At 46.5% G+C, this 15,991-nt stretch overlaps 1 protein-coding gene across 2 annotated transcripts in view; it reads left to right on the top strand.

Annotated features, from left to right (window-relative positions):
* nckap1 (NCK-associated protein 1) overlaps nt 1–15,991 on the top strand; it is a 297,326-nt gene that overhangs the window by 49,650 nt on the left and 231,685 nt on the right. The window contains exon 2 of one of the 2 annotated variants that reach the window (XM_070875820.1): nt 435–545. In XM_070875820.1, coding sequence (XP_070731921.1) covers nt 435–545 — 111 coding nt within the window. Of the gene's footprint in view, nt 1–431; nt 546–15,991 lie in introns of both variants that reach the window. The other variant, XM_070875819.1, reaches the window with a different exon arrangement.

Here is a 15,991-nt window from a genome sequence, read left to right as displayed (position 1 = left end):
TCCCCCATTAACTTACTTTAGGTTTGATTTAAGCATATAAAACACAATGACAGCAATGCTGCTAATGTTTTTTTAAGGATGCAATCTTATGGTTTTGAATAACCTTTTTAGTTCCTACTTCAGTACTGCTTAGATTAAAATATGCACCTCTTCTCCTTTAGAAGTGAACCATTTCACTCAGTGCTGTACTGCTGAGTTCTGTAATACTTCTGTAGCACATCTCTCTCTCTCTCTCTCTCTCTCTCTCTCTCTCCCATTGCATACTCCAGTTGTGATGATCCCTTGCACTTGCCTATTCATTCTGTCACCTGTTCACTGAAAGCAGTATTAAAATTTCTTAGTTTCGCTGGTTGACTGCAGAAAAGTTTGATTGTAACTATTAATGGAAAACTCTCCAAGACACTGTAATGTCTTTTTTGTTCTCTTTGTTGCAGGCATGTGGGGATCCAAAGGCAAAGCCATCATACTTAATCGACAAAAACCTGGAATCTGCTGTCAAATACATTGTCAAAAAGTTTCCAGTTGTTGATACTCGTAACAACAGTGTAAGTACTGAATGATGCGAATCGATGTAGAATATAGTTTTTGTCTCTTTTTGAAATATTGATGAAAATCACCATGTCAGTAAACAGTGAATTGACATATTTAAACATGCTTCACGTTTATTGCATAAGTTTTTATGTTTCAATATATATTTAAATTTGTAAACCTTATGCAGAAGGTATCCTATCATTGACGCAGCTAATGGTTTAATTGTTCGAGTTTACATTGGATAATGATGCTAGATACCTGACTTATGATGGTGAATTAATACACTATTATATGGAGTAGTGTGATCTGGGGTTCTGTACCTTGTTAAAGTTTATGCTGTTTACCATTTAAAAATTATAAAATGCAAGTAGAATTTTAGAAGCTTAATTATAAAAGATAATTACTACACTAAAACGGTGTGGAATCATTTTGGACTGAACTACCATGTCACCTTTGGGCATGTGGATTGAATGCTTGTATGATGATTATAGGCTATCTAGACTGGTATATTCATCAGGAATTTTGTCGTCCCGATCCTGCATACATTCCGTCTTTTCTTATGGCATATTCAAAGTTAATTAAAGAGGTTTACATTTATATAGCACTTTTCACGACAGCAGGATGTCCCAAAGTGGTTTACAGCCAATTAAGTACTTTTGAAGTGTATTCACTCTTGTAATGTAGGAAACGTGGCAGCCAATTGTGGACAGCAAGCTCCCACAAACAACAATGTGCTAATGATGTTGATTGAGGGATAAATATTGGCCAGGACACCGGGGAGAAATCTCCCACTCTTTTTTTTTGAAATAATACCATGGGATCTTTTACATTCACCTGAGGGGGCAGATGGGGCCTCAGTTTAACATCTTATCTGAAACCGCAGACGGCAGCTTTGACAGTGCAGCACTCCCTCAGCATTGCTGAGCCATGCCTGGCTCATAAATGAGCTTATAGATCTGATTATTTGGTCTCAACATGCAACCATTATGGATTGTATGACTACACCAAACTGCACTTAACTGGAATTTAGGTTTCCTACCAAATGGTGAGCAGTTTATTTCTGCAGGCCCAGCCCGCATCCTTTACTGGTTGGCCAGGGAAATGAATATCCTATTGATTGGGAAAGACTATGAGGATTAGATTACTCTCGCCTTGACTTTGGGCTACATGGTTTAAAATCGATGCATACAACTTGTAAGAAATAATCTGAGACCCAAAGGAGACATGCAGGCCGTGGAGATGGTGCAGTGAAAAGCCACGAGACTAACCCTTAGTGCAGCAATGTTGAGCTATGAGGAAAATGGGAACAACTTGAGTAGCACACTTGCCTCTGAGCCAGAAAGTTGTGGGTTCAAGTCCCATTCCAGGGACTTGAGCACACAAATCTAGGTTGACACTCCTGTGCCGTGTTTAGGGAAGGTGCTGTCGGAGGTGCCGTCTTTCGGATGAGACGTTAAACCGAGGCCCCGTCTGCTCTCTGATGGACGAAAACGATCCCATGGGACTATTTTGAGGAAGAGCAGGTGAGTTATCCCTGATGTCCTGGCCAATATTTATCCCTCAATCAACCTAACTAAAACAGATTATCTGGTCATTATAGAAACATAGAAACATAGAAAATAGGTGCAGGAGTAGGCCATTCAGCCCTTGTAGCCTGCACCGCCATTCAATGAGTTCATGGCTGAACATACGCTTCAGTACCCCCTTCCTGCTTTCTCGCCATACCCCTTGATCCCCCGAGTAGTAAGGACTTCATCTAACTCCCTTTTGAATATATTTAGTGAATTGGCCTCAACTACTTTGTGGTAGAGAATTCCACAGGTTCACCACTCTCTGGGTGAAGAAGTTTCTCCTCATCTCGGTCCTAAAGGGCCTACCCCTTATCCTTAGACTGTGACCCCTGGTTCTGGACCTCCCCAACATTGGGAACATTCTTCCTGCATCGAACCTGTCGAAACCCGTCAGAATTTTAAACGTTTCTATGAGGTCCCCTCTCATTCTTCTGAACTCCAGTGAATACAAGCCCAGTTGATCCAGTCTTTCTTGATAGGTCAGTCCCACCATCCCGGGAATCAGTCTGGTGAATCTTCGCTGCACTCCCTCGATAGCAAGAATGTCCTTCCTCAAGTTAGGAGACCAAAACTGTACACAATACTCCAGGTGTGGCCTCACCAAGGCCCTGTACAACTGTAGCAACACCTCCCTGCCCCTGTACTCAAATCCCCTCGCTATGAAGGCCAACATGCCATTTGCTTTCTTAACCGCCTGCTGTACCTGCATGCCAACCTTCGATGACTGATGTACCATGACACCCAGGTCTCGTTGCACCTCCCCTTTTCCTAATCTGTCACCATTCAGATAATAGTCTGTCTCTCTGTTTTTACCACCAAAGTGGATAACCTCACATTTATCCACATTATACTTCATCTGCCATGCATTTGCCCACTCACCTAACCTATCCAAGTCACTCTGCAGCCTCATAGCATCCTCCTCGCAGCTCACACTGCCACCCAACTTAGTGTCATCTGCAAATTTGGAGATACTACATTTAATCCCCTCGTCTAAATCATTAATGTACAATGTAAACAGCTGGGGCCCCAGCACAGAACCTTGCGGTAACCCACTAGTCACTGCCTGCCATTCTGAAAAGTACCCATATACTCCTAATCTTTGCTTCCTGTCTGACAACCAGTTCTCAATCCACGTCAGCACACTACCCCCAATCCCATGTGCTCTAACTTTGCACATTAATCTCTTGTGTGGGACCTTGTCGAAAGCCTTCTGAAAGTCCAAATATACCACATCAACTGGTTCTCCCTTGTCCACTTTACTGGAAACATCCTCAAAAAATTCCAGAAGATTTGTCAAGCATGATTTCCCTTTCACAAATCCATGCTGACTTGGATCTATCATGTCACCATTTTCCAAATGCACTGCTATGACATCCTTAATAATTGATTCCATCATTTTACCCACTACTGAGGTCATGCTGACTGGTTTATAATTCCCTGTTTTCTCTCTCCCTCCTTTTTTTAAAAAGTGGGGTTACATTGGCTACCCTCCACTCCATAGGAACTGATCCAGAGTCAATGGAATGTTGGAAAATGACTGTCAATGTTCCACTATTTCCAAGGCCACCTCCTTAAGTACTCTGGGATGCAGTCCATCAGGCCCTGGGGATTTATCGGCCTTCAATCCCATCAATTTCTCCAACACAATTTCCCGACTAATAAAGATTTCCCTCAGTTCCTCCTCCTTACTAGACCCTCTGACCCCTTTTATATCCGGAAGGTTGTTGGTGTCCTCCTTAGTGAATACTGAACCAAAGTACTTGTTCAATTGGTCCGCCATTTCTTTGTTCCCAGTTATGACTTCCCCTGATTCTGACTGCAGGGGACCTATGTTTGTCTTTACTAACATTTTTCTCTTTACATATCTCTGGAAACTTTTGCAATCCGCCACATGTTCCCTGCAAGCTTCTTCTCGTACTCCATTTTCCCTGCCCTAATCAAACCCTTTGTCCTCCTCTGCTGAGTTCTAAATTTCTCCCAGTCCCTGGGTTCACTGCTATTTCTGGCCAATTTGTATGCCACTTCCTTGGCTTTAATACTATCCCTGATTTCCCTTGATAGCCACGGTTGAGCCACCTTTCCTTTTTTATTTTTACGCCAGACAGGAATGTACAATTGTTGTAGTTCATCCATGCGGTCTCTAAATGTCTGCCATTGCCCATCCACAGTCAACCCCTTAAGTATCATTCGCCAATCTATCCTAGCCAATTCACACCTCATACCTTCAAAGTTACCCTTCTTTAAGTTCTGGACCATGGTCTCTGAATTAACTGTTAGATTCTCCATCCTAATGCAGAATTCCACCATATTATGGTCACTCTTCCCCCAAGGGGCCTCGCACAATGAGATTGCTAATTAATCTTCTCTCATTACACAACACCCAGTCTAAGATGGCCTCCCCCCTATTTGGTTCCTCGACATATTGGTCTAGAAAACCATCCCTTATGCACTCCAGGAAATCCTCCTCCACCGTATTGCTTCCAGTTTGGCTCGCCCAATCTATGTGCATATTAAAGTTACCCATTATAACTGCTGCACCTTTATTGCATGCACCCCTAATTTCCTGTTTGATACCCTCCCCAACAACACTACTACTGTTTGGAGGTCTGTACACAACTCCCACTAACGTTTTTTGCCCTTTGATGTTCTGCAGCTCTACCCATTTTGGGCCCAAGTTTCCACATGATTCGCGCCTGATTTTTAGGAGCAACTGGTGGAGAATGGACTATTTTAGAAATCGCAATTCTCCACATTTTTTTTTCTGCAGTTCTAGTCAGCTAGAACAGTTCTAGTTTAGAACAGAATTTTTTCTTCAAAAGGGGGCGTTTCCGGCCACTGACGCCTGACTTGAAAGTTTCCACAGTGAAAATGTACTCTAAACTAAAGTAGAATGGAGCCAGTGAAGATTTTTGTAGAACTGAAAAAACCTGTTCTACACATTAAAAAATCAGGCGCAGGTTACAAATTAGGCATCCAGAACGAGGGGGGGGAAGGGAACTCATTAAATTCGACAATAAATCCTTATTTATACTTCTACAAATATTATACAAATAAATCCAACCTGAATAAACATTTATAAGCCAAGAAAAGATTAAATAAACCATCTTCCTACCTGTGTGAAAGTGCTTCAGCCAGGGAGAATTCTGCAGCCGTTCGTGTTGCTGAGAGGAGGAGAGGGGGAGGGAGAGAGAGAGAGGGGGAGGGAGAGAGAGAGAGGGGGAGGGAGAGAGAGAGAGGGGGAGGGAGAGAGAGAGAGGGGGAGGGAGAGAGAGAGAGGGGGAGGGAGAGAGAGAGAGGGGGAGGGAGAGAGAGAGAGGGGGAGGGAGAGAGAGAGAGAGGGGGAGGGAGAGAGAGAGGGGGAGGGAGAGAGAGAGGGGGGGAGGGAGAGAGAGAGAGAGAGAGGGGGAGGGAGAGAGAGAGAGAGAGAGGGGAGGGAGAGAGAGAGAGAGGGGAGGGAGAGAGAGAGAGAGGGGGAGGGAGAGAGAGAGAGAGAGGGGGAGGGAGAGAGAGAGAGAGAGGGGAGGGAGAGAGAGAGAGAGAGGGGGAGGGGAGAGAGAGAGAGGGGGAGGGAGAGAGAGAGAGGGGAGGGAGAGAGAGAGAGGGAGGGAGGAGAGAGAGAGGGGGAGGGAGAGAGAGAGAGAGGGGGAGGGAGAGAGAGAGAGAGGGGGAGGGAGAGAGAGAGAGAGGGGGAGGGAGAGAGAGAGAGAGGGGGAGGGAGAGAGAGAGAGAGGGGGAGGGAGAGAGAGAGAGAGGGGGAGGGAGAGAGAGAGAGAGGGGGAGGGAGAGAGAGAGAGAGGGGGAGGGAGAGAGAGAGAGAGGGGGAGGGAGAGAGAGAGAGAGGGGGAGGGAGAGAGAGAGAGGGGGAGGGAGAGAGAGAGAGGGGGAGGGAGAGAGAGAGGGGGAGGGAGAGAGAGAGGGGGAGGGAGAGAGAGAGAGGGGGAGGGAGAGAGAGAGAGGGGGAGGGAGAGAGAGAGAGGGGAGGGAGAGAGAGAGAGGGGGAGGGAGAGAGAGAGAGGGGGAGGGAGAGAGAGAGAGAGGGGGAGGGAGAGAGAGAGAGAGGGGGAGGGAGAGAGAGAGAGAGGGGGAGGGGGAGGGAGAGAGAGAGAGAGGGGGAGGGAGAGAGAGAGAGAGGGGGAGGGAGAGAGAGAGAGAGAGGGGGAGGGAGAGAGAGAGAGGGAGGGGAGAGAGAGAGAGAGGGGGAGGGAGAGAGAGAGAGAGAGGGGGGAAGGGGGGGGGAGGAGAGGTCAGGTCGGCGGGGGTGGTAGCGGGTGTCGGGTCTTGTCGGGGGCGGGGAGCAGGAGTCTGGTCTTGTCGGGGGCGGGGAGCAGGAGCTGGCCGTGGGAGGAGCCCCAGTGAGGCCATTCAGCCAGGGCTAGGGGCTGCGTGCTTCGGGCCCCTCCCACATAGTTCGGCGCCTGGAGCTACTGCACTTGCGTGCGGACTGTAGCGCGCATGTGCAGAGGTCCCGGCACTGTTTTCAGCGCCGGGACCTGGCTCCGCCCCCCCCACAGCTCGTGCTGGCTGCGCTGAGGGCCAGAGGACCTGTAAGTAGGTGGAGAATACCGAGGATTTTTTTAGGCGCGAAAAACGGGCGCCCAGCTCGGAGGGGCGCCCGTTTTTTTTCTTGTGGAATCTATGGGCCCAAGTTTCCACATCATCCAAGCTAATGTCCTTCCTAACTATTGCATTAATCTCTTTTTAACCAGCAATTTTACCTCACCTCTTTTTCCTTTTATTCTATCCTTCCTGAATGTTGAATACCCCTGGATGTTGAGTTCCTAGCCCTGATCATCCTGGAGCCACGTCTCCGTAATCCCAATCACATCATATTTGTTAATATCTATTTGCACAGTTAATTCATCCACCTTATTGCGGATACTCCTTGCATTAAGACACAAAGCCTTCAGGCTTGTTTTTTTAACACCCTTTGTCCTTTTAGAATTTTGCTGTACAGTGGCCCTTTTTGTTCTTTGCCTTGGGTTTCTCTGCCCTCCACTTTTCCTCATCTCCTTTCTGTCTTTTGCTTTTGCCTCCTTTTTGTCTCCCTCTGTCTCCCTGCATTGGTTCCCATCCCCCTGCCATATTAGTTTAACTCCTCCCCAACAGCACTAGCAAACACTCCCCCTAGGACATTGGTTCCGGTCCTGCCCAGGTGCAGACCGTCCGGTTTGTACTGGTCCCACCTCCCCCAGAACCAGTTCCAATGCCCCAGGAATTTGAATCCCTCCCTGCTGCACCACTGCTCAAGCCACGTATTCATCTGCGCTATCCTGCGATTCCTACTCTGACTAGCACGTGGCACTGGTAGCAATCCCGAGATTACTACTTTTGAGGTCCTACTTTTCAATTTAGCTCCTAGCTCCTTAAATTCGTTTCGTAGGACCTCATCCCTTTTTTTTTTACCTATGTCGTTGGTACCAATGGGCACCACGACAACTGGCTGTTCTCCCTCCCTTTTCAGAATGTCCTGCACCCGCTCCAAGACATCCTTGACCCTTGCACCAGGGAGGCAACATACCATCCTGGAGTCTCGGTTGTGGCCGCAGAAACGCCTATCTATTCCCCTCACCATTGAATCCCCTATCACTATCGCTCTCCCACTCTTTTTCTTGCCCTTCTGTGCAACACATTGCTGTTTGTAGGAGCTTGCTGTGCGCAAATTGGCTGCCGTGTTTCCTACATTACAGCCTTGAAAGGAGGGTGACTGATATGTAAAACATAGTAACTAATCGAAAGTAAGTCGGAAATACTATTTCAAACTGAACTATGATAAGAGGGCACCGATTCAAACTATCAAAAGGGAAAATTAGGACTGTTACCAGAACGTTCTTCACTCTGAGTAATCAACATGTAGATTGACTTTCAGGCAGGATAGAGACGACAAAATTCCTGCAATTGTTTAAAAAGGGAGAAACTGCCTATCTCTGGTTGGATAAGCTAGGCTGAGCCAGTGGCTTTCCTCATTCATGCCATTTGTGATCTAACTAGAGAAGCTTAGTGTAAGTAATATAATTCTCCTGTATTAATGCAACCAAGGAAAACCAAAGTTAAAATTACTGCTGTTTTTAAGGAGAAAAGCTTGCAAAAATATAGTGAACTGCATTGCCCAGACTTCATTTGCAGGGTTGATGTAACTTCTGGTCACAAACAGAATATCCAAGTAGGTTGTGTAGAAGGAGCATGTTGGGGAATGGAAACCTGTAGGTTGGGGTTTCTAATGTTCTGGACTTTTAAAATTACCCAAATGAATGCCAGTGATCCTATTTGGAGAGGAGCAAGGAGTTTTCCAGGCCAACATTCATCTTGCAATCAATATTTAAATGATGAGCTGGTCATTTTTCTTTGCTGTTTGTGGGATCTTGCTGTGTGCAAATTGGCTGCCGTATTTATCTACAAAACAACAGTGACTACACTTCAAAAGTAATTAATTGGGTGTAGTGTATTTTGGGACATTCTGAAGGCATGATAGGCGCTATATAACTTTGCTCTTTTTTCAAGAGATTGCATTTGCCTATAGTTTAGGCCGCACTTAAGTTTATCAGAAACCAAGCTTGCAAAAAAGATTTACAACGATCGTACCGGAACTAAAAGATTTACAACGATCGTACCAGAACTAAAAGATTACAGCTGTCGGGAAAGATTGAACAGGTTGGGGCTTTTTTCTTTAGATAATAGAAGTCTTAGAGTGTCAGCTGTGGCTCAGTGGGTAGCACACTCACCTCTGAGTCAGAAAGTTGTGGGTTCAAGTCTCATTCCAGAACCTGGAGCACAAAAAATCTAGGCTGACACTCCAGTGCAGTGCTGAGGGAGCACTGCACTGTTAGAGGTGCCGTCTTTCGGATGAGACAGTAAACAGAGGCTCTGTCTGCTCTCAGGTGGATGTAAAAGAGCCCATGGCACTATTTCGAAGAAGAGCAGGCGAGTTATCCCCAGTGTCCTGGCCAATATTTATCCCACAATCTGTTTTTGCGTTGTGTTGATTATCAGGTCATTATCACATTGCTGTTAGTGGGAGCTTGCTCATGTGCGAATTGGCTGCTGCGTTTCTTGCATTACGATAGTGACTACACTCTCAAAGTATTCCATTGGTTGTAAAGCGCTTTGTGGTGTCCGATGGTTGTGAAAAGCTCTATATAAGTCTCTCTCTTTTAGAGATGACCTGATATCGATCTTTAACATTATTAATGGGTTGGACAAGGTGGATGTGGAAAAAATGTTTCCACTTGTGGGAGAATGCAAAACTAGGGAGCATAAGTACAAGATGGTTTCTAATAAATCTAATGGGGAAATAAGAAGACATTTCTTTACTCAGTGGTTAGAATGTGGAACTTGCTGCCACAGGAAGTGGTTGAGGCAAATAGCTTGGATGCTTTCAAAAGGAAACTAGATGAGTACCATGAGAGAAAAGGGGATAGAAATATATGATGAAAGGCCGAGCTGAGGTAGATGGAATGGGAGCAGACTCGTGTGGAGTATAAACACCAACACAGATGAGTGGTGCAGGCTTGAAGGGCCGAATGGCCTACTCCTAGACCTATTGTCTATGTTGGGCCAAATGGTCTGTTTCTGTGCTGTATATTCTATGTAATATCCATTCTGTCGTTTGAGATCACCAAGTAATGCTGATTTATATGTAGGTTTGGACTCTTATCCTTCTAGGACAGAATTGAGGCTGCATAACTTTATTTCACATTGGGCCCTCGCAACTAATGGATAAAATAAACTATCATTCCAACAATCTGGGCTGGATGCAGATGTGAAATGCTGATATGTAAATGTCTGTTACAAATTTTGAAGTTGAGATTTCACGTTTGCAGTGTGGTATAATCTCTTGACGCCGCTACTTTCATGGTGCAAGTGGGACACTTTACCCATTCTTAGATGATATCAGATACATCACTTTGCAGTGCATCTCCAAATTCTGAAAGCAGTTGGAACTAAAACAGAGCATAGAATCATGTGTTTCCCAAGTCAAAGGGAAGCCTGGCGAGTGGATCTATTCAGGCTAAAATGTTGCAGCTGGATGTGGGTTTTCTTCCACACAAATTTTGATATCCGATTTGACGACTTATAATCTGGTGAGACAGTTATCCCTCAGGATTCCCTGGTTAGCAATATGATGAGTGCATCTCAATAACATAGTTTCTGATAGGTGTCCTTAAAACTTTTAATTAAAAAAAAAAAGATTGATATGACTGTTTAAATCCTTTACATGCTTCGCATATTTTTTATGAATTGCAGTAAACTTTGCATAAGTTGCTAAGTTCACTGACCAAGCTTTACAAACTTGTGGATTATTACTCCAGATAACCTAGGAAGAATTTCACATTTCTGGGTGGTGAGATTCATTTCCAGTGGGACAGAATAAAAAAGCAGAGAAGTTATGTTAAAATTGAATCAAACCTTGGTTAGAAACAGTTAGAGTACTGTGTGCAGTTCTGATCTCCATATTAGAAAAAGGATATAGAGGCATTGGTGAAGGTGCAAAAAAGATTCACAAGGATGACCCCAGAACTGAGATGACATACTTAACAGGAAGAACTGAACAAGTTGGGGCTCATCTTTCTCCAGAAAAGAGAAGGCTGAGGGGTGACCAGATACATGTCTTTAAGATTATGAAAGGGTTTAATTCGGTAGACTTAGAGAAAATGTTTCTACTTGTGGAGGAGTCCAAAACTTGAGGTCATAAATATAAGATATCGCTAATAAATCCAATATGGAATTCAAGAGAAACCTCTATACCCAAGACTGGTAAGAAAGTGGAATGTGCTGCCACGAGAAGTAGTTGAGGCAAATAGCATAGATGCATTTAAAGGGGAAGCTAGATAAACATGTGATGGGGAATGGAATTGAAGGATATGCTGATAGAGCTAGATGAAGTAGAATGGGAGGAGGCTCGTGGGGAGCATAAACCCCAGCAAGGACCAGTTGGGCCAAATGACCTGTTTCTGTGCTGTCGACCCAGTGTAATTTGAGAATGTGGAATGTGCTGTCCCACAAGATATCGATGCAGAAATATTTAAAGTAAAGGCAGATGCTTAATTAGGAAGCAAAGGTATTGAGGGATATAAAAAAAGTCAAATGGCCTATTCGCATTCTTGTATTCCAATTGCAGTTCTGTAGAACTGCTCATTGGAGATGGCAACAGTTGCCATTTTAATGGATGGGACTATTGCTGATTTAATGGGCCCAAGTTTCGGGCCGTGCCTAGAGCGGCACAGCCCCACCTGGACGCCTATTTTTCGCGCCACAAAGTGCGCCTAAATAAAACTTGCCTGTTCTCCGGCTCCCTGCAGGCCCTCTGGAGCTGGGCGCAGCGCAAGCTGTGGGGGGCGGAGCCAGGTCCCTGAGCTGAAAACAGTGCCAGGACCTCTGCACAAGCGCTACAGTGGTCGCGCACGTGCAGTAGCTCCAGGTGCCCAAAACTGTGTGGGAGGGGCCTGAAGCACGCAGCCCCTAGCCCTGGCTGAATGGGCTGCGTGTATAAGGCTGCCTCCCACGCCCAGCTCCTGCTTCCTCCAGACCGGGACCCGACCCGACTTGACAACCCCCACCGATCCGACCTCCGCTTCCCCCGCTCCCGACCTTTTTCCCCCCCCCCCCCCTCCCCCCGACCGACCTCCTCCCCCGGCCGACTACTCCAAACCTGACCTCCCCCTTCCCCCCCCCCTCCCCTGACCGACCTCCGCTCCCGACCTGACCTCCCCAGCCACCCCCCCCACCGAACGACCTCCGTTCCCGACCTCCCCCCCCCACCCCACCCACCCACTGACCGAGCATACAAAAATCTACACTTACTCCATTCTAAGTTAGTTTGGAGTAAGTTTTCACTGCCTAAACTTTCAAAACGGGCGTAAGTGGCCGGACACGCCCCCTTTAAAAAAAAAAAAAAAAAATCTGTTCCAAACTGAAACTGTTCTAACTGACTAGAACTGGAGCAAACTAAATGCTGAGAATTGCAATTTCTAAGATACTCCATTCCAAACCAGTTGCTCCAAAAAAACAGGAGCAACTCAGGCCGAAACTTGGCCCCTTTGTGTGTGGCAATTTGGCTTTGTCTCTAAGGAGGAGAAGGAAATGGGAGCTTGGGTTGCAGTTGGTAATTGAGCTCTGTTTTAAACATTACCGCAAGCAAAACAGAGTTTGTAGCTATTGCTCATGTTGCGCTGAAATTCTGATGAGGAACACTGCAATGAACTGCTTACCTCAGCAAAACCATGGCAGAGCTAGCTACTTTCATGGATTGGGCCCTTTGAGGGAATGCATCATGCTGCTGATCAAGGGGTAATCAGACCAGTACTTTGCTGCAGGAAGTTGAGCACAGGAGAGCTGGGAGGTTAGGAGCTCTTGGAATGAGTGTTAGGAAACTTGGCAGGAGACCTGAGGGTTACCTACAGTCTGTTCCCAAGGGTCACTCAGATCACTGAAAAAGTGTATAGATATATATAATAGACACGTATGTGTGTGTTTTTTTTTCTTGGGGATGCATGGCCCCTTTAATTGGCTGTGTGGCCTATTCACAGTTTCGTGCATGTGCAAAATTTAACATTGGAAAAGTTGGTCCCTGCTTAGGGCATGTGACCATGCAGTTTAGATGGAACATTTATGGAGTGGGGGGAGAGTAAAGACAGTATTTATACTAACTTCAGCCCTGTTACCCAATAGTTCCTCTTGCTGCCTCTTCCACTGTCCTAACCTGAGCCCTGAGGTGGACCCATTCTCTCTCTCCACTCTAGTGCTGCAGTGGGTCCCAAATCCACTATCCATTCTTCCGCTCACTGCTTCCTTCTACCACCCTTCATCAGTTTCACTTCTCCGTCCTATGCCTTCTGTCCCTCCACATTCATATTGCCTGTAGTCTTTCCCCAACTGATGATAAATCTCTATCGTCACGTCCTAATCGTGTACCCGAGAACTGGCTTTAAGTTTTTACTTTAATGCATTTCTCGAAGATAATAACCAAATCTCCCCAATATTTCAACCCAAACAGAGCCTATTCCAACAGCTAACAACTCCTCTCTTTCCCCCCCCCGCATCCTGATACTATTAGCCGAGTGCTCTCAAGACCACCCTCCAACAGTACCACATTGCTTTGATAACTGAAGAAATCCTCCCCAACTATCAACATCAACACCTCTCTACTACTCCCACTGTTCCCATACCCTCAGCCACCCCTCCGAACATTGCATAAACCACATCAATGTGCTCTCTCCCTCACTACTTCGACATATCCCTTATCTATCTATATCTGGAGCATCTTCCCTACCATCCTTAACTTCAGAAAAATAAAGCTATAATTAAGGCCATTGAGTTTATAATTTCCACACTTATCGAGGTAGTCATAATTTGAACCCAAAATACCAATAAACGTGATTTGAATGATTGAATTGCCATAAATCAGTCATCATTATCATCATCATCATAGGCAGTCCCTCGGATCGAGGATGACTTGCTTCCATGTCAAAAAGCTCACAGGTGTTTCAGTGAAGGACCTAAAATTCCAGGTCCGAACTAAATCTTGAAGGGTGGAAGATGCCTGTGCGTGGATTTTTTTTTTAACGTGTGGTGACCGTTGCACACCAGCCACCACACAGGCTTGTCAGAGCTAGGTCTTGGTCCAGTAGCAAGGATTAACCAAGACGACTGGAGACCAGCTCTGCTGCATGGACCGAGTGCGTGCACACATCGCACTGTGGGTTGGCCCGTGCTGTCCCTGGGCCCTCGCCTCTTCTGGGCCCCGAACTCATGCCTCTCCTGGGCCCCGAACTCATGCCTCTCCTCGGCCCCGATCACGTCCCTCTACAATCTCTCGCCGCTCCTTCGCCCCGACCTCGCTGCTCCTGCAGTACCTGCCCACGCTCCAATCACCGATCTGGACCTTGATGATGTCCCTTTTCACTGCTGTTGCTCTCCAGCTCCAGCACATGCTGCTTCCTGGAGTGGTACGCCGCCACGCTGTTCCTTCCACTCCCTGGCCTGCTCCGATTGTGCTTGCAACTCCGATGGATATACCCGCAGCATGAGTCGCCAGCACACGTCTGCACGAGCTCCCGGCCTGCGAGCACCATCGGAGCAGGTCGGGGAGTAGAAGGAGCAGCGTGGCGGCCTAGCCCAGCATAAGTCAGTGATATACATTACACAGCATAAAAAACGTTTGCTTGGAGACACTAAGCAATGCATGGGAAATCCACTGGTATAAAGGAATTACCTTTTTTGTGTGAAAGTAACTGCTTATCTGAAACCAAATTATGCAGACGCTGTCATGTAAACTACCTTATAATTTATAAATAGGATTTGCAGTTATAAAGATTTAAAAAAAATTAGTTCCTGGGGTGTGGGTGTCTTTATCAAGGCCAGCATTTCTTGCCGATCCCTAATTGCCCTTCAGAAAATGATGGTGAGCTGCCGCTTTAAACTTCTGAAGTCCGTGTGGTGAAGATACTCAGTGCTGTTAGGGAGGGGGTTCCAGGATTTTGACTCAGTGACGATGAAGGAGTGGCGATATATTTCCAAATCAGGATGATGTGCAACGTGGAGGAGAACTTGCAGGTTGCTGCCCTTGCCCTTTTAGGAGAAGAAGCCTTGGCGAGTTGCATTTTGTAGATGGTACATACTGCAGACACAGTGCGCCACTGGTGCAGGGAGTGAATGTTTAAGGTGGTGGATGGGGTGCCAATCAAGTGGGTTGCTTTGTCCTGGATGGTGTCAAGCTTCATGTGTTGGAGCTGCACTCATCCAGACAAGTGGAGAGTATTCCATCACACTTCTGACTTGTGCCTTGTCGATTTTATAAAGGCTTTAGGGCGTCAGCAGGTGAGATACTCATCACAGAATACCCAACCTCTGACCTCTTTTAGCCACAGTATTTATGTGGCTGGTCCAGTTCGGTTTCTGGTCAATGGTGACCCCCCAGGATGTTGATGGTAGGGGATTTGGTGATGGTAAAGCCATTGAATGTCAAGGTTTCTCGCTTGTTGGAGATAGTCATTGTCTGGCACTTAAATGGCAAGTAACATTCGCACCACATATCAGCCCAAGCTTGAATGTCGTCCAGGTCTTGTTGCATGCGGGCACAAACTTCTTCATTATCTGAAGAGTTGCGAGTGGCACCGAACATTGCAGTCATCAGTGAACATCCCCACTTCTGACCTTTTTATGGTGGAGAGTAGGCCATAAATGAAACAGCTGAAGATGGTTGGACCTGGGATATTGCTCTGAGGAACTTCTGCAGCGATGTCATGGGGCTGAGATAATTGACCTCCAACAACGACAACTATGTTCCTTTGTGCTAGGTATGACTCCAACCAGTGGAGCATTTTCCCCCTGATTCCCATTGACTTTATACTGGAGACCCATACAGTAGAGCCTGGTCTCCAGTCGTCTCGGACCCCCTTGCCACTGGACTAAGACCTTGCTCTGCTGAGCCTGTGTGGTAGCCGGTGTGCAACGGCTACCCCACGTTAAAAGAACTCATGCACGTGCATCTTCCACCCTTAAATGAAGTTTTGGATTTGGAACGTCAGGACCCTCATGGATAACCCCAACAGTGACAGACCGAAACGCCGCACTGCCATTATTGCCCGGTAACTTAGATGCTTCGATGTCGACATCGCCACTCGAAGTAAGACCCGGCGGGCAGGGGAAGGCCAGCTCAAAGAACAAGGTGGAGGTTACACTTTCTTCTGGAAAGGCAAACCAGAGGAAGAATGGTTCCACCATGGAGTTGGTTTCGCCATCAAGAATGAGCTGGTCGACCGCTTCAGACTTCCCCTGCGGGATTAGCGAACGTCTCATGACTCTCCGACTCACTCTATCCCAGAACCAGTGTGCCGCAATTATCAGCGCGTGTGCCGCAATTATCAGCGCGTATGCCCCAACACTCGACGCAT

This window comes from Pristiophorus japonicus, chromosome 3, assembly GCF_044704955.1.
Source record: "Pristiophorus japonicus isolate sPriJap1 chromosome 3, sPriJap1.hap1, whole genome shotgun sequence".
Classification (NCBI taxonomy): Eukaryota; Metazoa; Chordata; class Chondrichthyes; family Pristiophoridae; genus Pristiophorus; species Pristiophorus japonicus.
This window is presented reverse-complemented; position numbering and strand designations above follow the sequence as displayed.